This window comes from Centroberyx affinis, unplaced genomic scaffold (genome assembly GCF_046629955.1).
Source record: "Centroberyx affinis isolate AG114_WGS23_722 - 3 ecotype Tasmania unplaced genomic scaffold, CSIRO-AGI_Caff_v1 ptg004425l_1, whole genome shotgun sequence".
NCBI lineage: Eukaryota > Metazoa > Chordata > Actinopteri > Beryciformes > Berycidae > Centroberyx > Centroberyx affinis.
The window spans coordinates 3406-30902 of record NW_027282102.1 but is presented as its reverse complement, the minus strand read 5'-3'; the positions used below and the strand labels follow the sequence as shown (position 1 = coordinate 30902).

Here is a 27497-nt window from a genome sequence, read left to right as displayed (position 1 = left end):
GGTTAAAAAAACAAACGTGACATATCATATTCCTTATGATTCATAGACCAGGTTAACTTCTGTCTCAATATGTATTGCTTTAATAGAGTGCTAACCATTAGCAACAGCTGACCAACAGCTCAACTGTTAACACTTTAATAATAATAAACTGTAAATTATCTCATATAAATCAATTAAACATTATCCATAGTCCTCCAAAATAGTTTTTATGTACATATTTAGCAGTCCATTTAATATCAGCAGATACTTCTGCACAGACTTCAGAATTTTACTGATGGGTTAAAAACAAAAAAGGTAAAATGCAGCAAGTGTGACTTCCCAAATTATTGCATTCACTTTTGAATGTCTGTATACTTCCGCCCAAGCAGAATTTCACCAGTGGGTTTAAAAACAAAAAGGCAACTCGAATGCAAATAGAAATTCACATATAATCGTGTTTACTTCTGAATGGCTGTGACGGACTGTCCCGCAGAGACCGCTTGAGTGTGGGACGAACTCAAAGCGCTCAACAGAATAAATTCCCTCCTCCTTCGGACTCAATGGATCCTCCAATGAATCACACTTGAACACCCACACAGCCATCTTTGTCTCTTTCCACCCTGACAAGAGGAGATGGACTGTGGGCCCATGTGGAGGGATGATGAAGACGTCTCGTTCGTCTGCGGTGTGGGATCCAGGGCGGTTTGAGGATCGTTTCCCACAGAGATCTGGCTGTGTGACGGGTCAGGTGTAGCGGGTCAGGTGTGCCGGGTCAGGTGTACTCACACAGGTGACCGCAGCCAGCCGGGCAGTGGGAGCTGCTCTTCAGCCAGTTCATCATGTGCTCTAGATGCCCGCCGTGGCTGCAGCCCTGACACCACACAAACAGCCCCTTCACCACATGGTGGCACACCGCACACACACTGGCACACTGGTGGCACCTGGAGGAGAGGCACAGGACTCTGGTCAGAGTTTGATTCATGTCAAAATTAAATGTATATTCTATGTATGCTAATCACACATAGAATCTGCATATTATAAGAAAACATAGCAACGATACTCCTAGGGAGAGAAAACATGAATAAAACCTTTACTTCTACTGGTTAAGAGTGGCAACGTGCAACATTTTAACATCAATAAATCATTACCACATTAATGTTGAGACAGTATAACTACCGTAAACAAAGGAGACCATTACTGAGAAGATTGGCAGTCTCTACATTGCATTTTACATTGTTCGCCACCGGATCAGATTTCATGGGAAATCTGCTGTATTGTTTTATGGTATAAAACAGGAAAACGGACGTTGTTTTTCCTGCACAAATGGAGCTAAAGCTTTCAGCGTTTCTCACAATGGCAGATGGTGGAAAGAGTGAAATGCTGATGGAAAAAAAACATTTTGATGATGTTTATCCTTTTCAGTACAGTGAAAGAGAAAACAAACGCACCCAGAGTGATGCCAGGGAGAGGGAAGCGGGACAAGTAGCAACATCCTCTTTGTGACAGAAAGCAACAGGGTTTATGGGAAATGGGATCTTAATTTTGAGAAACACCAATAATGTCACTGGTGTGAGATAGAGGCTACCAGTCGTTTCCACCATAGTCTCATTTGTTTACAGTAATTATACCTTTTAAATTAACTGGATAACAAATTCAGGTGATGCGATGGTCATACCTGTCACAGATCCAGCCCTTGTTGCTCATTGGCCGTTTGCAGTTGCTGCAGTTGATGTGCAGTGTGGTGGATGCCTGGTTCAGGCAGGTGATGGCGCTGCATGTGCTCAGCTTGATGACCTCATTAGACACGTTCCACAATTCGAAGCGTTGCAGCAGATCTATGTAGGACATGTACCAGTGCTCCTGAAATGGAAACAGCACTCAAGTTAAGGCGTTTTCCATTTTCCAGTTCATAATTCCTTTTTCTAGACTATAATGTTTTGACTCAATTTGAAGATTTTTGGTTGGTGTTCAGTACATGTTGATGGTGGCTGGGTGACATGACTTAACTATGACATGTCATGCTACAGCTGAAACAACAAAAAATATCATTATATATATATATATATATATATATATATATATATATATATATATATATATATATATATATGAGATGACAGTAGGTCTACACCCACATAAAATTTATAGTCATATATAGTCTTTCCAGACTTTTTGTCCACATCCAAAACTTCTCAAGACCTGAACATTATCAAACGATTTGTCCATACTACATCAGACTTTTAATTGTATGCACAAATAAATAAAATAAAATAAAACTACAATTTCCCAGATCTGTGTAGGAAATGTACAACCAAAATGTAGAGTGTTGGAGTGAATAATTAACTTTCGTGATCTATATGTACGTTAGTTAAGAGTTGCTTATCTCATGCATGTATATGACTGATGATTAAATTCTTTGCAACAACAGAATCCAAAGTTCTAGTCCATGAAATGGTTCAAATGCTTTAAACACGACCGGATTTCAGAGCAGTTGCTACTATACTACGACACCAGGCCTTCTTTCCCTCTGACCTGGGTAAGGTCGTCGATCTCTTTACGGATTCGGTCCCCCAAGACGATGAGCACAGACACGGCCATCTGCACGTCGCCCTGCTCGGCGTAGTAGCTTAGCATCTCCCGCACGACGGGGCAAAAGAAGCTGGAGGGCAGGTGGGGGCTGAACAGCTGCTGGGAGATGGAGATGAGTGAGAAGGACTCGATGGGCGTCAGGCACATGACCTCCGCCTCGTTGCCGCTGACGTGCGGCGAGTCTGCCTTGTCCTGCTGCAGGTGCTCGGGAGCGGAGGGGTTATCCATGATCTCGTGGCGTAGCTGGAAGGCCTCCTGGGGCAGAGTGTACTCCTGCTCTTCTGTTAGGACACGGAGCGCAATTAAGATTGGACAAAAGACTAGAGGAGACACAAAGGTCTGAGCATGGAGCCGGTTATAAATAGCAGGCACTGAGGTAAGCAATTGTTAGCGAGGTATAACAACATTTAGTTCTTGGACTGAGACTGACCTGTCTGGTTATCATGTTCCATAGAGTAGAGGTCGTCGTCGTCCAGCTCAGCATCACCGAACATGTACTCTGCCTGACCCTCACTGCCCTCCGTCTCCTCATTTTCTGCAGGGAAACACAATGAATGATACATATTGTTTATAAAATTAATGAACACCAGACATACAACAAATGGACATCAAGGTTTTCTCATTGCCCAGATTTGAAAATGGCCTCAGAAAGTTTAGGTAATCTCACCATCATTATTGTTGCTGATGTGGGAGTTCCCAGGCTCCAGGTGGATGTTGTCCTGTCTGCTCTCACCTTTACTGCGCTCCAGTCTACTCTCTGTACCCATCCCAGAACCCATTTCCTTCATACTAAAACTGGAAAGCATACCACAACATTAGCTTTGTTTAGTCTCTAAATGAATGGCATTACTATTTTTTTTTTTTTAAGTTGAGCATTTAATTTACCTGTTCATTAAAGGCAGGGTGCCCAGTTTACTGATGTTGTGGTTTGGACCAGGTGTTGTGAGGTTTGCTGGGTCTGAGAACATGATTCTCAGCATGGTCCATGTTGTTGAAACCTTTATTTTGAAGAAAACAGAATAAAAATTATTTTCAGGTGACACAACATTCACAACATACCAGATCATTATCTTTTGTTTGTTTATTGTTATGCACAAATTGCAGAAGGAGTAAACCATCTGAAATACTGGGCATTTACATAAGGGTTAAAAAGTACATTGTTAAACTCGGTTATATACTGTATACAATTAAAAGAGATAAAAACATTGATTGAGTAAGAATACATAAAACAACATAAGCAGGGACTGACACAGGAATCACGGTTCCATTTGAAAAGGCAACCTCAAAACTTCGATGGGCTATTTGAAAATAATATGCCTAAATACAGATTTCTTCCCTGAATGATTAGACTGACCTGAGGTCTGTTAAGCTCCCGGGCCACCTTAGCATTGTGATCACACAGCTCAGCAAATGGCTTCCCACTGAGGAGGTAGAGTCGTGCTGTCTTGACAAACCAGTCCATACGGTTACTCTCCAAGTCCGTCTCAAACACGCTGAGAGCGCTAGACACATGGGCAAACTGTTCTGTCGGGTCGGGCTTCTTGAAGAAAAAGATGGGATAGCGGCGGTCGCCACCGGGATAGGGCTTCCTGTTGGCATCACTGCTGATCAGACTTTCCTTGGCGGCAAAGGCCAAGTCTCCAAACAGTCCAAAGCACAGGCCCTCGGGGTTAGCCTTGTCCACGGGCCGGCTGGCGTCCTTGAACATGTGTTGGTAGAGTGTACTGTCCTTGGAGCCAGAAAGCAGGAAGTAAGGGTCGTGCTGGTGGCGCCACACGATGCCAGTGGTCACATCCTTGTGTTCCTCAAAGGTGGCAAAGGGAATAAATGGTCTGCGAACATCCCACACATAGATGTTGTGGTCCACCATCATGGAGCAGGTGGCCAAATGCCATTTCCTCTCTGGGCGCCACTTGACTCGTGCCACTGAGGCAATGGTCTGGACACAGTAGATCTCCTTGGCCCGGTTAGTGGTCATGTCCCAAACCTTCACCATCTTGTCCCTGCCTCCTGTGGCCAGCCATCCCCTAAAGAGGACAAGAGAGGGGTCCAGGCGTTAATTAGTGAAGATACTGAACCAGACTCCAACAAATAAAAGCTTGACTACATACATTTAGAGTTAATGGAGAAGAAAACCTGAAATTTCCCATTTGTTTTGTGTCACAAAGTCACCATGACACTTTGCAATCTTTTCTATTTCACCAATTCCCTACCTGTCATCAGGGTGCCAGTCACAGCAGAACACGGGGCCAGTATGGGCGGTGAACATCCTCTCATATCGGTCCGGCCGTCTGATGTCCCACAGCTGGACGTTGCCATTCTCAAAGGATGCAGCGAACGTGAAGTAATCCTTCATGCTGAACTGGACGTCCCTTACACTCTCTGACTGACCTGGAAAAAGGTAATGAAAGGAAAAGAGGAATAAAGATATGGATGCAAAGATACTGCAATATCACTGATCATACCAATTCTGAGTACTAAACTTTTAAGTATCGAACTTTCCTGGGTGATATGGATTCATCACATTTACTCAACAATATAAACTTGAACCATTAGTTTTGTGTCATTAGACAGAAATTAATTAGAGATAATTCCCTTTTCACCAAAAGCAATAACTAAGATTGCAAAGGGATGGAGACATGTTACATGGCTCTAACCCTAACCCAATAACGAGATTCTATTTTAGCTTTAAATCAATCTGATATCCAATACCTGCATTAATATTGTTGCATCCATAGAAAAAAAAAAAACATAATACCTCACTGAACCAGAGGCATGATTCATTTCTTCATTGCCAACAGCGGGAACATTACTTTTGTTCCAACACATTGGAGATTTGATTTGTCATTCAAAGTTGAAACTGTTTTATATTAATACAATGCAAATATGTGGTGCGAAAGTCTGAACGATCAGATGCAAAGACGAACAAAAGATGCTTCAAGGACCACAGCTCAAACTACTGGTGAATTTCAGGAACCTTGAGCCAGTTCCAACTAATCGCACATTAAGTTGATTTTTCTATCATAGCTGCACAGTTCTGTTTCACTTGAGGGAATAATTACAATCTAATGCTGATCACGCCTCCTACCTGAGAAAGTGCTGACAGACTCCTTCTTGCGCAGGTCGAAGCACTTCATGTAGCCGTCCTGTGAGCCGCTGAGCAGCATGTAGACCTCAGTGGGGTGGAAGCACACCTTGTTGACAGTGCGCTTGTGTTCAGTAAAGAGCTGATCCTGCTTGTTACGGGATGGCTTTCCCAAGTTCCAGGTGACCACCGCCCCGTTGGTGGCGGCTGTGGCCAGCAGGTTCTCCTCCATCTGGTGCCACATAACATCCGCACAGCTGAAGTTCAGCGAGGGTTTGCGTCCTACGCGGAGATTCAGCTTCTCCACAAACTGCTCCTCCTCAAGGGTGTAGATCTTGAAGATGTTGCGGCCGGCCACCACCACCTGCGTGGCGTCACGGCACACGCTGATGGCGTTGGCGGGGGCGTCCAAGTGGCAGAACATAGTGCGGCCACTGATGGCACTGCTACCAAGGGCTGTGGTAACCCGCGACATCTTCTCCATGTTCCTGGTACAGAGAATAGTGATAGTGTTTGGGTTTAGGGACAATAAAAGTGACAAGCCGTGGTTTGCAAATTCACTTGACTCTGCAAGAGTTGTGTATAATCTTATCTTATGCAAAAATGTTGTATGGCAATTCAAAATTTCACCAGAAGATGGCACTCCAGCAAACTGAAATGCTGAATTTATCCAAGGTGCAGTGGAGCAGGAGTGGTGGCAGTGTCTCACGCACAAAGCAGTGCACAGTATACCACTTTAACATATAACGCAATGCACCTGCTGCAGGACTTACTTGGTGTAGAAGTGCTGGTCTTATCAATGTCTGCAGCAACACAGAGTCCTCTTCATGTGCTCCCGTAACAGCCAACTTGCTAGGGAGAGATTAGCATGTCAGCATGATACTTAAAAACCTTTTCCTCTGTCCTGTTTATTGAATGGGATTCTCTATTGGGTCAGCAAAAGTTGTCTTAGACTCTCTGGGTGGAATAATAGTTATGACAGATGCCGAATGTGTCCTTACCTACAGGAAAATGGTCCTCTATTGGTTGGTTCATCAACACTGTCACCTCCTTTTGCTGGAGGCACATGACGGTCAGTTTCCTACTCCCAGCTCTACAGAGTCAAAAGTGAGATATCATACAAGGAGGCCCTGAGTAAGGTCACACCACCCCAAAGAATGCCACACCAACCTGCAAAGAAAGAAGGGAAAGAGATGAGTGTTATGGTTGGAAGCACCTGCTCATCATGCAAAACAGCAGGTGCATTAATGCTGCACCAACACTGCAGTCACAGGACATTTTGACATTTGTGTTCGCTTCTGGGTTACTGCTGCAGTTATCGTCCAGTGCGCACACACACTGTGACCCATCTAGCTCCATGCCTTCTAGTCCCAACGGCCTCAAGACGTGACTGCAATTCATTTGCATTTACGTATTTAGTCCCAGCGCGACCCTCGCAATACCTTGGAGGAAATCTTGACAACATACCGTAAGGCAAGAAGCGGTTGGTCCACAACGGGTTTTGACGATAGCTTCATATGGGAGCTTGTGCAAAATAGAAATAGACATTCAAGGGTCGATTTCGTTGTTAAATTAACTTGGTATGTCCCAGAAACTGACTCCTTCCATCAGTTTTCCTGCTGCGCAAGCGCCATTCTCCGCCTGCTTCTTGCACTCGCAGTTTCAAAATAAAAGCAATTCGCTGATCAAACCAACCCATCAAACCCAATACATAGCATCAAATACCATTGTCCGGATACAGCACTGTGACTCTGAATAGAACTATGAATATGTTTGTTGCTCTTATTTTGAAATAGCGCTTGCGCAGTGGGACAAATTATGTTTTAAATTGACTTCAACAACGAATTCAAACTTTTTGAGCGCCTACCTTTGACATATGTCTGTTCTGTCACGTTAGATACTCGAGGGGAAACCATTGCATCACCACCCGTTTTCCACCGACCGCCTCTTGTCGCACGGTATGTGGTCAATAATACTCTTAAGCATTGGTCAAGTTCGGGTTCAATATGCAAATAAATCGCAGCTACATCGTGACGTGTGGCCGTTCGGGTTACTTTACGTTACATGGCTTGGTGTTTTGCTTGGCGTTACTTCACTTCAGAATGAGCGGCATACATTGCACAATCGAGAACAGCAAGATGTCTATTTTCCGATGGGAATTGTAAATGTAAACAGCCAGCAAATCATGTTTACTTGGCTGGTGGCTAGAAATAGCCAGCCTCAGCTACACGGTGCACTTGCAACATAAACATGAGTCGAATTAGCTAACGCTAATGTTAGCTAGCTAAACTAGCGACCAAGCACTCTTGCAAGAAGGAAATGGTTCACATAGCTAGCGTTACGTTATACAGATATGTCCAACAATATCAGAAATGGCAAATAATTTCCTCTACTAGGTAATAGTTCCAATAAAAAGTAAATAGAGTATTTCAGAGGACTAACCTTCTGAAACTGTTGCTCACTGCTTGGAGCACCGGAAATAGTATTTTGCTCTCTCGTCTCGCACTGTTCTCGCGCGAATTCCGTATTCCATAACGGAAGCATCTTGCTACAGTTCATTCACGATTTAGTGAGCGACCAATTCTTTTTGTTTTACTTGTCCTTCAAACCAGCTACCAAGGTGAACAGGACATCTACCGAAAGCGAAAGAGATCTGGGTGTGAAGGACAATACATTCTCATATCTGTTTTTCCACATTGCACTAATCGCACAGTATTCCCTGGTAAAAAGTTTAACAAATACTGAGCAAGTGCACTCAGATTGGTTTGTGACAGTATACTTCCCTTTATATCTTCTCTGTAGGTGATGCTCTAATCTCTTTAACCCCTTGCATGCTGCCATGAGTGCCCTGTTTGCCTGTGAGGACCCAGCCCAATGGAGAAAGATATATGATAAATACTGGGAAGTGGTGGAGGCTAAGTCCACTGGGAAAGGCAAGAAATCTGGAAAGCTGCTGAGCCTTGACAAATGGTAATTATAATTTGGTCACAGCAACAGTTACAGGATCATTTTCAGCTTCACTTGATTATCCTGAGGTATAGTGCCATCACACTGTGATAAATGTTGACAAGAAGAAAAGTAAGTGATGCTGAACTCTGTGTATCTGGCCAGGTACCAAGAGGAGCTGCCCACAGCCATTGCAAGTCGATCTGACAAATATGCCAGTCTGTCGGAGCTGGTGAAACTGATGGAGTGGAAGCTCACTGTAAGTCTTAGTGTATAGACACAATCAAAATAGCCCCATGTAACTTCAGTATAGCCAAACCAAGCATTTTGTCATATTTTTACAGAACATAATCCTTCAAAATGTGTTTTCTACATTACATTTCTGAATTGCCAATAACAGGCTGTCAGCACACACCAGCTCTGTTCTTGATGGGCCCCATGTGTTTTCTGCAGAGAGGGAAGTTCAGGCCGCGTCTGCAGCAGCTGGTGGCCTCCAACAGCGAGGAGACTGTGGAGAAATGCTCCAGAAAGGCCTTCAGCCTCCTGCCGGACGTGCAGGCAGCCATCGCAGAGCTCAGCACCCTGAAAGCTCTCGGCCCGGCCACCGCCTCAGGTTAGCACAAGGGCTGTAATCTGTGTGTGAGCGCACTGAAATGTACCTGCTTCAGATAAATGGATCACAGCATCCAGAGAAAGAATTCACCCTGAAAAAATGTCTGAGTGATTCCCCTAAAGGACTAAGTGATTGCCTTCTCATTAAATGCAATAAAGCTTACACAGCTCGACTGAATGGCCGGGAGTCCCTGCCCTCTGTTTAAGTACAGTTAAAATTCGGGAAACATCAACCATGTGGTTCATGGCCACAGTTTAGCTTGGCATAAGGCTGACTGTCCATTTTGTTCCAGCTGTGTTGGCAGCAGGAGCTCCGGAGCAGGCTGCGTTCATGTCTGATGAGGCCGTGGAGAGCGTGCCTGGACTGAAGCCCGTCCAATACACAGCCAAGCACTACGCTCTCTACCTGGGCAAGGTGGTGGAGTGCACAAAGGCACTTAACAAAGGTGAGGCAGTGACTGGCATAGTAGGCTGCTTATACTTTCACTGTTATGCCTAAATCTGCAGTTTGTATTCTGCGTTACCCTTTGCCATCAAGATACAAAATGTGAAACATGAGAGCAGTTAATTTATGCTTATCTGGGCCCAATTGCTTTTCTCATTATGAAGGCTCTGTGCAAGATGTAAGAGGAAGGAAAGAGACGATGTGTCTGTACTGACTTCCCTCTCCTCCTCAGTGGATCCCCAGCAGGACTGGACGCCCCACCGGGTGGAGCTGTGTTTGTGGGCGTGGGCCGTAGCCAATCAGCTGCAGCTCCCGCTCCTGAAGGATGTTGATGTGAAGGGCAGCAGTGTGAGCGATAACAGCTCAGACTCAGACACTGACCAGAGACCAACAAAGAAGCTGAGAGCCAAATAAAATTATATCAAGTTTATTGTTTATTTTTACATGAAACCCGCTTTAACATTTTGTACAATTTCTATTTTTTCAGAGTTAATAAAGCCTTAATATGAAAAAGAATCCATTGTGCCTCTGATTTAGCTTGATGATTGTGTTTCATTTTCTTGCATAACTCATTGGGTGAATCTTCAAAATGTGTAAAAGCCTCTGGCCCATTTTCAAGATCAATTATGCTCAATGTCTGAATGAACTAGGGATCTCATTATATGATTTGATACACAATATGGGGTTCACGATTCAATACAAACATGATACGATGTAATAACTAGAAGCTCAACTACAAGGGACTGTGCAGAGTTATGTTTATTTCTGAGACACAAATCTTTGTAGCAATGGTATTCGTTCGCTAGAATGTAAACTATTTAAAAATGTCATTACAAAGTGCAAATATTTCAATGGAGAGCTTGTGAAACTATTGGTCAAGCCGTCTCATTTGTGATTGCTACAGCAGAACAAAATGTAGCTAATATCGCGATTCATTTTTCTGCCCCAGGATATGTATTGTCACATTTTTGTGACATATATATATACGTATATATATATTGAATTTCAGTATATCATCCCATCCCAAGTGGAAGTTCGGCCTCATGTAGAGTTGTCACACTTGTCTGTGCACACATGTTAAGCACGAATCTTGACTGCAAGGCCTGACATTTATTCTTGGTTATTTCCTCTACTCCAAATACACAGGCTGCCTGATGATGATGATGATGATGATGATGTGCTTAAAGAGACTATGAAGCAGTGGGACCATGGAGATGTTGCCACAGTATTGTTCTTTATTTATATTGTTCCTAAATTAAAGCAAGTACAATGAACAGTACAAAATAAAACAAAAATATATATATACAATATAAAATGGTTCCGTTCAGAACATTTAAAAAGTACAATAGATCGTGAAATAATTAATGAGGACTTTGATATAAATTATCCATATTTATGTAAATTTAGTTTTCCTTTAGTTTCTTCATGACCAAGAGAAAAATAGCTTCTGCTTTTTTTTTTGTAAACGCTGTATTGGTACAACCTCTGGTCTGGTTTTAGAGATCGAACCTCATAAGCTTGGCACCATTTTATCAATGCAAGTAAGCAGCTCATGAAAACTACCACAGCAGCACAGATGTGACTTCATACTAAACCATAGGAGGGAAACAACTCTCATTTTAAGAGGTCACTTATGATATTCTCATGACCTAGAATGGTCCAGGCAGTATTTGTGAACATGAAAAATTCTGTACCAAAGCTAGAAACCGGAAAACCAAGACTCTAGCGGTGCTATCAGTTACAAACCGGAAAATGTACCCTCATCTCCAGAAAGAAATCCTGAATAGTGTCACAGTCTTCCTTTTACTTTTTTGTTTTTACCAATTCATTCTCTGTGGAGATTTACATCAGTGCGCCTTCACAGACTGAGGGACAAACTCTTCTCTCTTGTTTCTAGCTATGGGAGACATTGGTCATTGTTCACTAATCAACACCAAACTGCCGCAGGGCATATTTCAAAACTAAACTTCAGTGGCATTCCCATTTAAAGTTTAATATTCTTAACATTTAAGTTGCAATATAATGGATAGTGGTTAGATTGTAGAACTATGAAAATCTTCAAGCGTTGGCATTGATGGATACATGTTTGGTCAGTGTTGTAGTCATCTGGGGAGCCTCAGGGATCCTTCACAGGGTCCCAGGAGTTTCATTTTAATATTATTTTACTGGCCAGTTAGCACAATGACAGAATCTGACCCTCTTTTATGTATTCTGAGGTTCTTTTCAAGATACCTATCTATTTGTGGGTCAATTTGGGGGATAAAGCTAAATGTATATATATTGGGGTTCCTTGGCATAGAAGTGTGAGAACCCCTGGACCAGAGTTATGGGTTTCAATGTCTATTTAAAAAGTTGAAAATTGAATGTACTGGTGAGCATCCAATGACTCTTGTTGTAAATACAGTTAGGTATCCATCTCTAGAGCTACAGTAGCCTGCTTTGTACCTGTACAGTCCTGCATTGAGAGTTACCCATAATTTAAGTAGCAACACACACTAAGAGAAGGCAACCTGGCCTGCTTGTTGGCAAGCAGCAATTCAGAGCAGCTACTGGATATATAAACAACTTCAGTTGATCTACAAATTAACAGTGCGCTGTATCAGTGATGCGGCTTCTTTCCTTGACTGATGCCACGCATGATGATGCAGAATATACTGTACAGCTAACAGCAAAGCAGCCCTCTTGCCCATTGCTTAGTTTTGGGTAACAAGGCATTGGGCATAACAGCACAATGGATTGGCATAAGGAGGTAATACCTAAAAAAGCATCAAAGAATGTTTATGGCAGTAGAACATATGGCACACAACAACATGTCAGTTAACCACATTACGATAAGTGCAAAAAAGCCCACCAATGACGAAATACAGGAACTGGGAATAAGAAACAGTAGTCAGAGAAATCTCAAGTATGCTGCTATAAAGTTATGTTGCATTTTTGAATCAGACAAGCACAGAAGTGAAAAGAACAGAAATAGTATTTTGGGTACAGCTCCATAAAAGAATCACGTCGACAAAGGTTCATGTATCAATGAAAGTCTACGCAAAGTTGGCACTAACCGACTGTATCCCCCATCTTACTGACCTCTGATGAATAAAGACAAGCCGACTCCCAGCCCAGCGAGGGGAGGATGTGGATTACCCAAAGTGATGGATCACATGTTATGGTAGGCTGCCCCTATTCATCTCATGCCATTCCTCACCATCCCTTCCTTATATTGTTGAAAACAAATATGTCACTCAAACACAGCAATTAAATCAACATCATGCAACCTGTCAGATCCACTTATTAAAGGAAGATGTCCTGTTTACAGTCTAGCTTTGGGCTCTGGTGTATCCTCGCCACAGCCATGCATCATCCTGACATTGGGGGTGTTGTGATATGAAAGCACACACGCAGCTGCTTTACAGCCCCGCCGCCGTTTTATGAGGAGCGCCACCTCCGTTCCCGCTCCTCCACTGCCGCTCTCCCTCCATCGCTCACAAGCCTTACGTTGGCACAAACAACTGTCACATATGTCAGGCAGAGGATGAGAGTGGAGCCTCTGTCACACCTTTAACTCCTCTCCCTTCAGCTGAGCCGCTGTCTGAGTGCAGGAGAGGCTTCCTCAGACAGGGAGACGGCCTTTTAAAGGTGTGATGTCGGTGCTGTGTTTGGCTCAGGCTCCGGCCAAGCTAATTTGGCTAACACACGAGTAATAAACTACTCCTGCAAGCCGTTCCCCACCTGGTTAATTAAGATATATGCATCTCTCATATTCTCTTCCGTTGACAATGGCATTGTCTGCTTCATACAACATGGTTGCTGAGGGAGAGATTTGCATGAATAAACAATTTAAAGCTTATCGTACTAATTTGAGGGTAACTAAGGGTGGGGACATTTAGCTTTGTGATAGGAGAAGTGGAATGAGTTTACTTTTTGAGGTTAAGGGGCAATGTGAATTTATACGCCTTTGAGTTCAGTTCTGGTGTATTGTATGAAACATCCATGAGGGGAAAATATTCACAGTTAATGTGTTTTACAAAAACATAGCCATTTACTAGCCCTTTTTACAACCCATCTGGGTTCCTATGAATCTTTAGTTAAAGAGGCACGTTAACCTCCTCTCAGGCATCCTCTTTATCTTCATTATAGGCTAACAGGGTAAGTATGCATTATTCATCAACATATCTATGCTATCCCAAGCAATAATGTTCCATAGTATACACACAAGTTTCCATCATGAATCCATTAATACCCTACATTGGATAATCTTTTCATTTTTAGTTGTTAATTTCTTAAGATGGCTTATTCTGACTATTTCATGCAGATTCCCTCATTACACATGGAGTCTTCTGTTACTACTGGCATTTTCGCGTGGAAGCCAGTGCTGAGGACTGTATTTATGACCAACTGTCAAGATTGGCAAATGCATAAAATTTTTTCTCAAGCAGCCAGTGGACATTCAAATGAATTATTGATTGAAAGAGTGAAAAAATGGAACATTGCACGAGTAAATGTAATTGCTATCCTCGCCTCAGCTTTCCAAAAGCTTGAATCAGTCTAGAGCTAATATATGGCGGGACCTCCATCCATAATTTGTTATTTGCAAAAAAGAGCTGCAGTGAGGCCTCCACACACTGGAGGAGAAAATTCGGGGTCTGGCATTTGCGTAATTAAGCTGTGACCACTGACAATGAATGGTGAACAAGTTGTAAAAATGAGTGTAGCTACATGAAAATATCTAATATCTCATACTTAGAGAAACAGTCCAGGGTTTCACAGGCATGTACTTGCACAGTTTGTCTTCTTCCACCTCACACCTCATCTGTTGAATAGTCACAATGCAGATATCATTTTCAGCCTCTGATCACACAAAAAATAAAATAAATAAAAACGTGAACTGAAGCTCACCAGCAATCAATCAAATGGGTTTCAACCAACTAACACCTTTATTTCTCCTCGGCTTTTGCCCCTCTGTAAATTAGTTCTTTCTATGGCTTATTTTGTAAAGCACTAAAGATTTATAAAGTCAAGCGAACTTGAGTCATTGGTGCTCGTCTAAGAAACCAGGGGGGATTTTGCCTAACAGAATATTTTTCAGAGGATCAAAGCCATACAGTAGGAGTTATCAGAAGAACAACAATCATAGCATTAAGTTTGCACCATTTGAAACGTTTCTTTTTTTCCCCTAAATGAGGAAAAAATACAAATAAATATACTCTTAGTTATGAACATACAATATACACATCCACTATCAAATGAAAAACGGGGACAACTTAATAACACTCTTGATTTTTTTTTATAGGTACATTCCTTTACAAAAGTATACAGTCCCTAAGAATGAGAAACTGAGGTATAGACTGGGCCTGACAGAGACCCCAATGCCCTCTGGGACACGCAGGTCAGAGGTCAGGTGATGACACATCCGCGCCCTCCCCAGTTCAGTCTGTTAGAGCGAGAACAGGCAGAGGCCAGTATGTTTCTGTTTATGTGTGTGTGTGTGTGTGTTTGTCTGTGTGTGTGTTCTTCACTTCGGTTGCCCACGCTGACCTATGGAATCAGGCAGTGGTTGTTCTCAAAGTGTGTGTGTGTGTGTCCAGTGTGTGTGTGTGTGTGTGTGCATGGGATGACATATTTTACACGGCGCTTTAGCAAGGTGGCGGTTAGCATAATGACACAGTAACATGGCGGCGCTCACTCGCTTGAAGTGATGACCACCGAGGAAATGATAACTTCAGTTCTCATTTTCTTACAAACTTCTTCCAACGTCTCTTCTTTCCCCCTCATTACACTGTCACTTTCCCATCTGCGTGTCTTGTGTGTGTTATATGTATTCTTGCGACTATCTGTTTCCACAGTGTAGGTATAATGTTATGCACATAGTATATAAAACAGATGCCCTCTTCTTTTTAAAGACCCCATGAAGTGAAAATGACAGTGATGTTCCTAGAGATGATATAAGCCAAAAGAAAAAAAGAGAAAATCCACAAAAATGATGCCTGAAACTTTGCATTAAAAAACAGCCCAATATAATTTTTCCTCCATTCTGTCTGTAAATGCTGTGGGAAAAGGTTTTTCTTAATCCACCTAGCATTTTGACTGACTGCTCTTATTGAGCTGGAGGTGCTACAGGTTCTGTTAGTTCATCTTTAACTTCCAATAGCATGCCAGCGATTTTCGAAAAAGCCACAATGATCCCAGCGAGTTAGAGCAGGTGTGGTGAAAAAAAAAAACCCCTGACTACAATCATATTTCATCACTGCTTCTATGTTTATTTTTATTTATATTTTACTGAAATATTCCACCCTGCAGCTCTACTCGGTGGCGCAGTGAGAAGGGAGACTGTATTTCAGCCGGACTGCCCCCGTTTCAGCAAACATCCGCCCCACTGAAGTGTCTCTGAGCAAGACACTGAATCCCTACCAGCTCCAGGATCCGACCCTGACCTCTGACCTTTCTGTGGAGGGGGGTCAAACGAAAAGAGAATTCCTCCTCTGGGGATCAATCAAGTATCTCATAATAATTTGCAATGCACGCTCCAACTGTTCGCCTCGCATAATTCCTGCCCACATTTCCTTTTTACCAGAGGCACGTGTCATGAACTGAGCTCAGATTTTCTTTTCTTGGGGTCTTTAAATGTGTGAAGGATGCGCTGAGAGAAATGACTAATGAAACACCTTTGGGTTTTCACACCCCCTCTGAAAACAAAGAGCACAATGGCAAAATGCTCACTGAAAGATTAGAGCTGGTAAGGTGGATGAGATTTCAACGTATATAAAAAGATATAATGCTCCTCAAAATGGATCTGAGGAGCTTTCACCTGTACTTGTTGCTACTGTAATCCCTCTTTAATAAAAGAGACATATTTCTTTGATTTGCAAAGTATCTGTAAAAAAGGATTCTTGGTCGACTTTAGTTTTGGGTGAATTGATATCAGTTGGGTCTAACTCGAGAGGAAATGGGTAGGGTAACTATGGTCGAGGGGAAAACTTTTTCGGGGACGGGGCTGGAGTCAATGTGTATGTGTGGGAGGGCCGAGGGGGGCCTTCATCAGGGCGGAGGCGGGATCTGCACGCCCAGCAGCTCGTACGCAAAGATGTTCCAGAAGATGGCGAACAGGAGGAAGGTGATAAAGGAGAAGATGATGACCCACCAGGAGCACTGCTTCTGCAGGCTCTCCTCGTAGCTGCGCAGGATGAGCAGCCCCATGCTGATGCCCACCACGGCGCCCGAGAGGTGCGCCATGAAGCTGGGCTGGGGCCCCGAGGAGGGCAGGGGCGGAGAGAAGCGCAGCCACACCGCACGGCCCACCTCCGAACTCACTGTGAAGGATGGGACAGAGAAGAGCAACAGGATCAGTGTGGAGGCCTCTGAGAAGTGAGACTGTAGTCATGGAAAAAAAGAGTCTACTGTTAGTAGGATACTCTCTTGTAAAATAAGAGAGTATCCTGTATTTTACTTCTGTTGTACCTGCAAAAGGTACACTTGAGAATCATATACTTGTGCATGTACTTGTACTTTTAATGCTACTTAGACAAGGTACTGAGAATAATGTACTTAGGCTTACTTGTACTTTCAATGATACAAGAAGTATACTTTAATAAAACTTAAAAGTGTCCAAAAAGAGTTCAAATATACCTTACAGTGTACACTTTTAATATTTGTGTGAGTCAACCTCAACTATACTGAAAGTATACAGATATAAAATTAAATAGACAAAATAGAAAAAAATAGTACTTTATTAGTAAATACTGGTAGGGCTCTTTTAAGTTATAAAGTATACCTACAAGTACACTTTTATAAACTAAAACTGGGCCAATTTAACAAAGTAACAAAACACTTAAAAGTAACCTAATAGTTTACTAAAGTTAGTACACTTCTTATACTTAATAAGTATACTTCAAGTACACTTGAAGTTTACTATTTTTTGTAAGGGTATTAAAGGCTAGGATTAGTGTGGGGCTTACTGTGCTAACAGTCCAGACTAGGATTGAGATGACTGTATGATGATGGCTAAAGATGAGCTTCATTCTGTAGTGTTTTTTCAAAGTTTGGCTCTGCAGGCAATGAAGGGTCACAGGAGGATTAAAATGGATCCTCTAATGATTCTATAGAAATGCTATAAAAACTTATTGGCTGTTATTTTGCCCCTGCTTTCCCAAGTCCCTGCAAAGTACGGAAGGCTGAATAAAATACTGGTAGTTTAAAAACAGGGCATATGTTAGTTTAGCTTTCATAATTGCTCACAAAATCCCTTTGTGTCACGAGGATATTTTATTTTGAAAATTTGTATCCCCTGTTTACACAACACTTCAGGACAAATATAATATTCCAGCAGAGACTGGCTGTACTCTCAGTATGGGGGAGTGAGGCACGGGACAGATGGAGGGAACATATTGCTCAGTAATGAAAGTCACAGTGTATTGGCGCTCGTGTGGCGAAAAAGGACATGTAGTATGACTCAAATGCTTTGAAAACAATGCTACATGTCCAATCAGCAACCCGCTCACTCCAAGCCACTAACAATGATTACATAAGTGGCACATCTCCTGCTCGGTTTTAAGAGGCTTTTAAACCTCACTCAGATGATAAATACTTGGCACTTAAGTTGAACTGTGAACAGGTGTGCAGACAATAACTACGCTCAAAGTTGAAGGAAACGCAAACTCCTTACTAAATGTTGAGTTAAGGATTAAACTATAAATTGAACATAAACAGTAACAGCGGGAACAGAACGTGGAGAACTTACTGCAAACGAGCGCCAGGATCATGCGGAGCAGCTTGTACGGACAGCGCATCCCGGCCCAGTTCTGCAACACAGAAAGCAAAAACGTCTTGTCAGCGCAAACAATCACAGCACAAACAATCAAGGATAATACGAGTGTATTAACAGCTTGGCAAGAATCGCTTCGGTTCCTATTCTCCGGACGTATTTAGACTGGAGAGCGGGACAATCCATATCCATATGGGCAAGGCGGCAGCACCTATACCAGACAGAGACATGATTATACACCTGGCTGCTCTCCGCTTACTGGTTCCAACCCAGTGGCATTCTATTAATCAGGGCTAAGATAACTTAACGCAGGAGGGGAGAATGGCCCAATAAATAGCCCTTGTGATTCTCCTGGGGATAAAAAAAAAACAAAACAAAGGCATCCTGACTTAGAATAACACATTTATTCCCCAGGATGAATAATTGCACCAATCATGTCCCTTCTTAAGTTCCTGGCCCTGGGTATATGAGAAAGTGTTTTTTCCTCCTCGCTCACTGCAGAGGAAGCGAAGGCGAATACCATGCATGATTAAAGACGCAGAAGAAAAGTATAAATAAAACCTGCTGTGCCCATATGTTTCATATAACCGCGGAGTGGCAGGGCTCATGAAATAACAATATTATCACCGTTAAATGATGAGTGTCACGGAGGGGAAGAGGTCAACAAATCTGAACTTGGTGACGTGGTTTGCTGTTTTCAGATGGAAGGCAATTTGCTTTGACATGCATGCCCTCAGAAGGGAAATATTTAACTATAGGACAGCCAATTCATTTTGTACCCTACAGATCTTGTTATCATACCGCTGACACTGAAATGGAGGTTCAAAGAAAGCGACATGTGTGAGAGGCGCTGAGGATCATTCATAGGCTGTCAGTGAAAGTGTTTCCCCCCTTTCACACATGAAAAAGCTTCCATCACAGCCCTTTTCCTCTATAAAAACCATATGAATGTGCTTGAGAGGATTCTGCTGTTCAGAATGATTAATGTATAACAGTAATAGATGCAAATACACGTACATGCACACACAGATTATGGAAATTGGGCACATTAAATTAAGACACTTTAGTCTGAACACACAAAATTGAAGTTTGTCTTTAAAAAATCAAGAACTATAAAGAGAAATGTCTGCAATGTTCAAAGTTAAATTTCTGTTCTAAAACTTTTTATATGATGATGTATACTAACAATTTAGCTGGAACTAGGTGATTTCTAGGGAGTCACGCAAAGAGTGGCGCTTTAAACTTAACTGAACATGAATGTTTCTTTTCAGCAAAACGGACGATGAAGCTTGATGGCAGATGGGTTTACTGGGGTGAGACTGGACAAAAAGGATTTCCTTCATACCGCCAAAAACAAACGAGACAAAATCCACCAGAGCAGAACTAAGACGTGCCTTAAAGGCTCTCCCAACAACAAACAGGCATCAAGCGTAGCAGACCAAATAAACTGTCTGTTAGCTGCTATGAGCACAGACCAAAGCTACAGACTGTTGCTCTGGGCCCGTCCATGCACTTTGATTTCTATTTCTGTTGGCATCTCCATTGCCCACAGTGAAGGCCTGTATTAGTTAAAGTGATTCATCAGCTATAACACTGCCTTGAGTCTTATGACAGAATGGGTAAGACATTTCACATACAACCCTCCTGACACACACACACACACACAAATACTTCACAGAGCAGGCACTCACAGAGGATCAAGGGAATGATTGGCTCTCTTAGTGTTTTAAGTAAACAGAATCAAACACCTTTATAAGTAACTGATATGAGACTTAACCTATGCTAATGAAATGCTAATTTACTTTGTCAATAGAGATTATGAGACCAGTGTGAAAATGCAATGGTTTTGCAAAATCAAATATTGGACTAAGTCTGTGCAGTATGCTACTTATCAACACACAAATGAGAGCTTCTACATTTAGGTGACAAATGGAGATGAGGTCGCCTGGCCTCTGGAATATTCCATGGCGCTCCTCCAAACACTGCTTGTTAGTGGGCAATAAAAAGTACTTATCTCATCATATCGATGTGAACCTACTGTAGCAGGGAAAAAGACTTAGCAAAACATCCAACTCACACCTGCTGCAGAGACCCAAGGGCAAACTAAAAAAACAAAAAAACAAAAAAGGCACTAAACACACAACAGAACAGCTCAGGATGTTGTGAGGGAGGGGGGGAACTCTCTCTCTCTCTCTCTCCTCTCTCCCTCTCTCTCCGTCTCCCTCAAACCAAGCGGATGGCTCCTGACATTTCGTCTCTATTGATACCGTTTTCGGGGCGTAACAATGGAGGTGATGATGATGGTAGTTACCATGACGACGTTGGCCAGATGCGCCGAGCACAGAGCGTACACTCCCCCGGAGCCCCCCACCACCGGAGCACGCATGTCGGTGATGGACACTGTCAGGGAGCCTGCAGGGAAAGAAAGAGGGAGAGAGAGAGGGAGGGAGGGAGTGTGGAGACAAGAGGGAGAGGAGAGCGCACAGTGCAGGGGGAGGAGGGGTGGGGGTGAGAGAGAGAGAGAGAGGGAGAGAGAGAGCGAGGGATAGCATTTTGGAGCAGAGGGGGGAAAACAAAAGAGGAGAGAGTTGGATTACTCATCACACAGCAGCCCGAGTCACCTTCCTCCAAGCATTTCCAAAAAACACCCCATCTTCACAGAACTGTGCTACATCAGCTGACCTTCACACACCCTAGAATACATGACACACAGGCACAAACATCCACACACACTCACTCTTTCTCTCTCTCTCTCTCACACACACACACACACACACACACACGCACACACACAAGCACAAATAAAAACCTCCTTCCTCCTTCCCACTGCTCCACATTGTGCACATAGACATTATTAAACTCTGTGCTGTGCATGTCTTCTATGTAAATCCCATAAAATTGAGGCTGACTCATTAGATTAAAAGTGTTCAAGAACTGAGAAGGGATATATTTTAATTGGATTTTCCTTCAGCATTTGCCTTATTATATAAAGAAAAAGTCAATCTTGAAATGATCTCTGGTAAAAGAAAGGCCGAGACAACACAGACAACCCCCGGTCAAGAGGATAATTTCCTATTCATACTCTAGAAATGCCTTGCGTTATATTCATGAGAAAAGTCTAATCAGGGAAATGTATGGTGTGGAGAGAAGCCAAATGCGCTGTTTAAAAATGTATTTGTAAAATGAATGGTACAGCGGGGGACGTGGCAGTGACAAAGGAAGGGATGAACATACAGTAAGGGCCCATTACGACACACTGTATAGCCTGAAGAGTGATTGTGTCCGTTTAAATTTTGACTGGATGCCACACTGCAGTTTGCCAACAAGTTCAGATGGACTGTTGGAGGAAAAATCCACCCAGAGTTACTCTTTCACTGTTAGATATCATCAATTTGTGATATCCAGGAGTTACTTTGTGTTGTAATTTACTTTTTGGGTGTAACCACTTTCAACCTTAACCTGCTTTGTCTATTTCTACATCAGCTGGTGATTTCCTACATTTCCCAGAATGCCTTTCAACAACCCCAGGAGTGAACTTGCTCCATTCAGCTGTGGGTTATACATGTAGGTGGGAAGAGAGAGAGAGAGAGAGAGGGTGAAAACATAGTAAGAGCAAGAGAGTGAGTTTTTCCAGTCGAGAAAAAGCAAGTCGTGCCCCCTCACTCAAAATGTCTTGTGGCTGCATTGCATTCTGGTCTATTGGGGTTATTGTCAGTGGAAAAATTGGTCTCTCTGTCTCTTCTATAATGGTTTTCTCCCTGTATGATTGTTGAATATCGCTGCTAAATGGTGAGTCTAGAAAGAAGCCCTTGCTTTTTGATTCTGAGGGACTGACACCAAAACCTATGATGATGTTTTAGATAGTTGAAACATTTTCTGCTATCAAACTCCATTGTAGCTGCACTGGAAATATCTCAATGTGACACCGCATTGTCTACGTTTGGTCAGTTATCCACAAGAATAAAAGAAAAAAACACCACCAAACAAGAAAATGGGCCCAGAAACGCAAGGTACATTGCCAATAGCTGTTAGTGTTTTAGGGTGGATTTTTCCTTTAACGGTAACATCTTGAATGAGGTTAAGCACACCTGCCACTGCAGTCCCAATGTAAAAAAAAAAAAAAAGGGTTGAAGTGACTCTATGAAGTAGGACAGAATCCCAAGCAGGAGAAATCACAGTGGCAGTCGCTTGTGAGGATAGCGTCAGCCACTGTTAATTATGCAAATGAGCTGATAAGGGAAGCGGAGAGGGCTGATAAAACAAAACAGTCTCTTTTTAATCACAGTTGGGGTTCGGTGGAGTTGTGATCTCAGATCTATAATGCATGTTGTAACATTCATATTCTCTGTGTGTGTAGCGGGACCGCAGAGAGTAAACAGCATCTTAAAGAACGCCTTGTCAGCCTGTGGTGGCAGTGATGATCATGGGATGACAGATGGTAATCAGAGCGTGTTCCTGAGTCATTTATCTCTCCTTGCCCCGACACTTATGGGTCTATTTTACATGGATTTATGGGGCATATGAAGGTTGATGAAGTGGATGCTGCAGCTGAAGATTTGTGAAGATTCAGAGTGCCCCATTTTTAGTGGTTCCAAGAAATCGCAATTACACACTGTAGCATATGTGGTCTCTGATCTCTTCAAAGTAAAGGGAAAATTGAATTGGAGCAACTTTAGCACAAACAACTCTCTGAGTTTCTCTTTTAGTCTCATCCAGAGATTCAATTTTTTTTTTTGCAATTCAATTAATACTTCAGTGAAGCGTTAATTGACTCCTCCACAGACCTTTTGTTCTGAAGTCTTATTATTTTAATTATTAATTATTGATGCAACTTGGACAGATTTCTAGATCACGATGATAAATTCCTACAAGAAATAGGTAATTTGTTAACGCCATCGGTCAATGAGAAAAACGTACTGGGAGCGCACCAAGTGGCTTTAACAGTAGTGTGGTGAGCTGTTTGGTTACCACCATGCTTGTTAGCACCAGTCTACAGCACCTCCTCATACAAGACACTTGTCACAGATATGACAAGCCATCTGTGGGTGAGGGAGACGAGAGAACTGAAGACCTCGGGCAGAGAGGAAGAGAGGGGCTCCACAGGGAGGAAACAAACTGCTCTCTCCTCCTGCTAGCTCTGCTTTGGTGAAAGGCTCACAAATACAGTATGAATATTAAACGGGCCTGTCATGTGGGCTTTCCTGCTTACGGGGGATTTGAGATTTAGGAATCTCTCACTCAGCAGGAGCTGAGACGCGAAGTGTCCGATTATTTCTGTGTGCGGTTGACACTTTCCAATTCATGCACAGATTATTTATTGTTGAGATCCTGAAAGTCATCATCAACATCCGCAAATCTTTTTGTGCGTTTGCATCACGCACAACTGCATTGCAGCACTGACAGTAAGAATGATTGTAATTTGTACAGAGTATGGGTTAACTACTCACTTAAGGCTATATCTACCACAGTATAATCCCTAATGCGGCCAAAGAGAACTGAGCCTCTGTCAGACCAAACCTACCACATCATTACCGTTACTCCAGGCTGCCCTTAAGCTATGGGTCAACTCTACTCTTCAGCCTCTCAGGGATAAAGTACAGACATGGGAAGGTAAGCTGATCCGAGGCCAGTGCTTGACAGTGCCTGAGGCAGTGTTTCTCTGTAGCCACTCCAGTGACTGAACTGGAAGCTGCGGAGCAAAGTAAATGCAGCGAGAAAAAAAATCCTCTAATCCTCCGAAAATATGGCGAATCATGCCTCTGCGCAAACACCTACTAACCTGATGCTGTGCACCGCCTGCTTTCAAGAGGGTTTACTACATGGGGAGCTGTGAATTGTGATTACTCCCGCTATTTATAGTCAAGAGTACACAAATCCCGGAGGAATAGGGTTAATGTAGGTTAAGTCAGGAGTTGTACAGAAGATGTAATCATGACAAAACAGCTGAAATGAAACCTGACGGATCCACAACCACATATCACCTAACTCTTAAGTGGTAAAGATGGCTGCCAGCAGCTGTTTGAGGAACTTATATGATTGTCCCAGAACATTAACATGCATTGAGGTGCATTTCTTGGTTGGTCAGTCAATAAATTACTCAGGAGGGGACACTGAAAGGACAATGAGTTGTTATTTATTCATGTGATTTAGTCAGTACTGACTGCAAGCAAATCTGGCAATCAGCATAGCGCTTTAATTCCCTCTGGAGGTGATACCGCCAGTCCAGCTACAAGGAACGACCACCCAGAGCGACTACTTCAAAGGCAAAGTTTCAAAGCCTCACATCCCACCAAGTGTGTTTTACCCTGAACCAAACTGCACAAGTAGGCCAATTTCTTTTGTCATGTTTCATTACTAGAGATGAGAGATTATGCGAGGCTAATTTTGAGCCCTACAACTAAGTTGGATTTAGTCCATTAGGATTAACACTTTGAAATGGACAGTTCTCAATAAAAGAAAAGAAAACTTTAAAAAAGAAACCTGCTAGCAGCTCATGAGACCATATCAGTCGGGGAAACCTCTACCCGCTGATAGGATTGTTGCCTTTTAAGTTGAGGTCGCTCTATTTGTACACACTCACCTCAGACAGATCTATCCCGTATGCATTAAATCTTCTGGCCCTGCACAGAGATGTGCTGCAGTCAGCACTCCTCCACTCACAGGCTGCCTCTCCTGGCTAATAAACTGGGGAAATGCCTGATCAGATTTATTTACCGAGCACAAATAAGAAGAGAGGGAGAGAGTGATGGAAGGAGTATGACTGAGAGTTTGAAAGAGCGAGAGAGAGAATGTGTTGAGAGTGTGAACGGTACGTGTTTGAGACAGAAAGAAAGAAAGAAAGAGGGAAGCAGGGAGAGAGGGCAAAAAAGTGTTTACGCAGAGAGGGCAGTTGGAAAGCAAAGGCTTGGCAGTTCTGACAAGATGCTTTTTCCTCAGTGAGGTTTAAGCCAAACAAGAGGAACCTTGTTGTGTGTAAACACCTTAAGTAAACCAAAAGTTAGACCTCCTAATAAGTCCGAAAGTCACGGCTAAGAGGAGAGACAAAACAAATCTAAATCCAGTCCCTCTAACTCTAACATGATGGACTTGTGCTCTTTGCTGTAATTTTCCTACATACCAGGTAAGAAAACATGAAGAAACAGCTGAATATGAGCATCAGTCCAGACTGCAGTTTGCCCTTGTTATGTGAGGCTTTCCAAGCATGAGTAACTGCTGGCTATCAGATGTCAACATCCATCTCCTAATACCCATAAAACCTTGCGTTTTGGGGTTGTTTCCTAGTTGGTACGATTACATTCTCAGTCCTAATGAACCGCAACCTAAAACATTGCTGGGAATCCTAAATAATAAATACATTTACTGTATGAATGAATTACATTGCTAAAACTGTTACCATGCATCATGACAGGAGGATATTGATTATTTGATTTTGAATGACACTTCAACATTCAAGGTATGCAAATGACTTGAATTCTGATATACCAACAGATACAGAGGTGACAGATTTAGAGGTGACTGGAGTGAAAAACAAGTAAATTAGGGCATCTGGCTGTCCTGTTCTTTCTGCTGGGTGGTGAGGGGGACAGTCAGGGTGACACACCTGGAGGCTAGCCATCTGTCACATGAGCTTTTGTCTACTTTACAGTCTACTGGAGAAGCTCGTAGCTTCAAATGTCATTTAATAGAGTGGCATCTATTTCCGAGCCTCATTTTAACCATAATAGTACTGTCAGGCTGGGAAGCTCTATTAAAGATATGGAGCACCTGGGAGAGAGATGGACACCTCTGAGTCTTCCAGACAGAGAGAGATAAGGGAAATGTCCTCTTCCTTGCCAAGGCTTTTCTTCAAGGGGAGCAGCATGACTTGCAATCATCCAATCTACCATCTTCATCCATCTTTATGTGCCTTGGTGTAGTGTGGGTGGGAGGGGATGGAAACCACTTGGATGGTCTGACAGGAGGGACTGAGTCTGAAGACTTTCACTTATCTGCAGTGTACAAATGTCAGGCTGTGGAGTGGAAGAGCTCCCAAACCGTCAACATTCCCCCGAAGATCAAAGCAACAAAACAACACACATCTGTGCACCTGCACTGCAGTCAAAGCAGATCATTAGAGGAACAACAATAAGGTAAACACAGAGCCAAAGTCAAAACACAGCAACATAAAACAAGACCTTTCTAGCCTACAAAACAACCCCAAACACAAAAACTACAGTAGGCCGGCACAGTCCATGCCAAGCTCCGGCCTGGAGGGACTGATAAAATTCATCAATTTCGCAGTATGCTCACACAGCCACTCCAAAGACACCTTGCCCTTGGTTTCCTCAGAGATTGATTTGGTTTATTCTATCACAGTCTTCTGCTCCGTCCAAATTTGCCACACAGGGAAAAATATGATAATATTTATGTTACCCCAGAGCCCAGGGGGCATCAGGAAAAAATCAATAGCCTCCAGCAGTCACATCCTCAGAGCCGCTGAGAGGAGACCCACTCAACACAGCACCGACCGTCAGTGGCCAAGTATAATCATATCTGATCTGTGCGTGTGTGTGTGTGCCCGCATATGCCTGTAATGGAAGAGGCGAAGAGATTTCAGAAATTAGTGTGAGTGTACATCAAAATACGCCTAATGCTCTGAAAGTTGTCTGCATTCTTGCTGCCTTTCTTCTCGTCTCGAGCGCACGAGGAGCGACAATTCAAAGCCACCGAGCGAATTCTTGTCACGACCGCAGCGGTTATCACTCACGACTGCTTTTCAGCTAACAGGCACAATAGATGACCTTGGGTGGAAATTACTCAAATTCTTCGAACATCCCATAGAAAAAGGAGCATGAAATCACTTCCCATGCTCAAGGTTATGAAACCACATGGTGCGATGGCTGCGGGGAGGGGGATCCGTTTTCTCAGAGGAGCAACCTTGAAGTAAACCACTGAAGTAAATGGGAAAAGAAACTGAGCGGAGAAACAGCCTCCTGTCTAGCTCCAACAGATGCAACTAAATTGCTGTCCTGCATTGCCTACATACAACTACATGCATCCACACAGTGGGACCGTCCCACACAAAAGGGGGAACCTTCAATGAGGCCGCG

The 27497-nt window shown here is 42.9% G+C and overlaps 3 protein-coding genes across 7 annotated transcripts; 1 reads left to right on the top strand and 2 right to left on the bottom strand.

Annotated features, from left to right (window-relative positions):
* Positions 1-93: 93 nt before the first annotated feature.
* wdr24 (WD repeat domain 24) lies at positions 94-8118 on the bottom strand. 4 transcript variants are annotated; one of them, XM_071543956.1, is made up of 12 exons: positions 8096-8118; positions 6655-6823; positions 6427-6505; positions 5657-6141; positions 4782-4959; positions 3923-4595; positions 3454-3566; positions 3236-3363; positions 2999-3103; positions 2512-2849; positions 1655-1839; positions 94-920 (listed from the first exon to the last, which is right to left on the bottom strand). In XM_071543956.1, exons 4-12 carry the CDS (start codon positions 6135-6137, stop codon positions 752-754), a joined length of 2370 nt encoding a protein of 789 aa, XP_071400057.1. In that variant the 5' UTR covers positions 6138-6141; positions 6427-6505; positions 6655-6823; positions 8096-8118; the 3' UTR covers positions 94-751. The 4 variants fall into 4 exon arrangements, with proteins under 4 accessions (XP_071400057.1, XP_071400060.1, XP_071400059.1 ...); XM_071543959.1 differs by having other exon boundaries at positions 2512-2846; XM_071543958.1 differs by having other exon boundaries at positions 6659-6823.
* LOC139665022 (uncharacterized) lies at positions 7493-10150 on the top strand. Of its 2 annotated transcripts, none has more exons than XM_071543961.1 (6): positions 7493-7611; positions 8456-8623; positions 8765-8858; positions 9053-9212; positions 9505-9657; positions 9889-10150. In XM_071543961.1, the coding sequence occupies exons 2-6, from the start codon at positions 8493-8495 to the stop codon at positions 10068-10070; spliced, it is 720 nt and encodes a 239-aa protein (XP_071400062.1). In that variant the 5' UTR covers positions 7493-7611; positions 8456-8492; the 3' UTR covers positions 10071-10150. The 2 variants fall into 2 exon arrangements, with proteins under 2 accessions (XP_071400062.1, XP_071400061.1); XM_071543960.1 differs by lacking the exon at positions 7493-7611 and adding an exon at positions 8176-8310.
* Positions 10151-16685: 6535 nt separating this feature from the next.
* LOC139665020 (rhomboid-related protein 1-like) lies at positions 16686-20820 on the bottom strand (the record flags this gene model as incomplete). Its single annotated transcript, XM_071543954.1, has 3 exons — positions 16686-16957; positions 18385-18445; positions 20720-20820. Coding segments are annotated over 3 exons (434 nt in total), but the record flags the coding sequence as incomplete, so codon positions are not given.
* Between the last annotated feature and the right edge of the window lie 6677 nt (positions 20821-27497).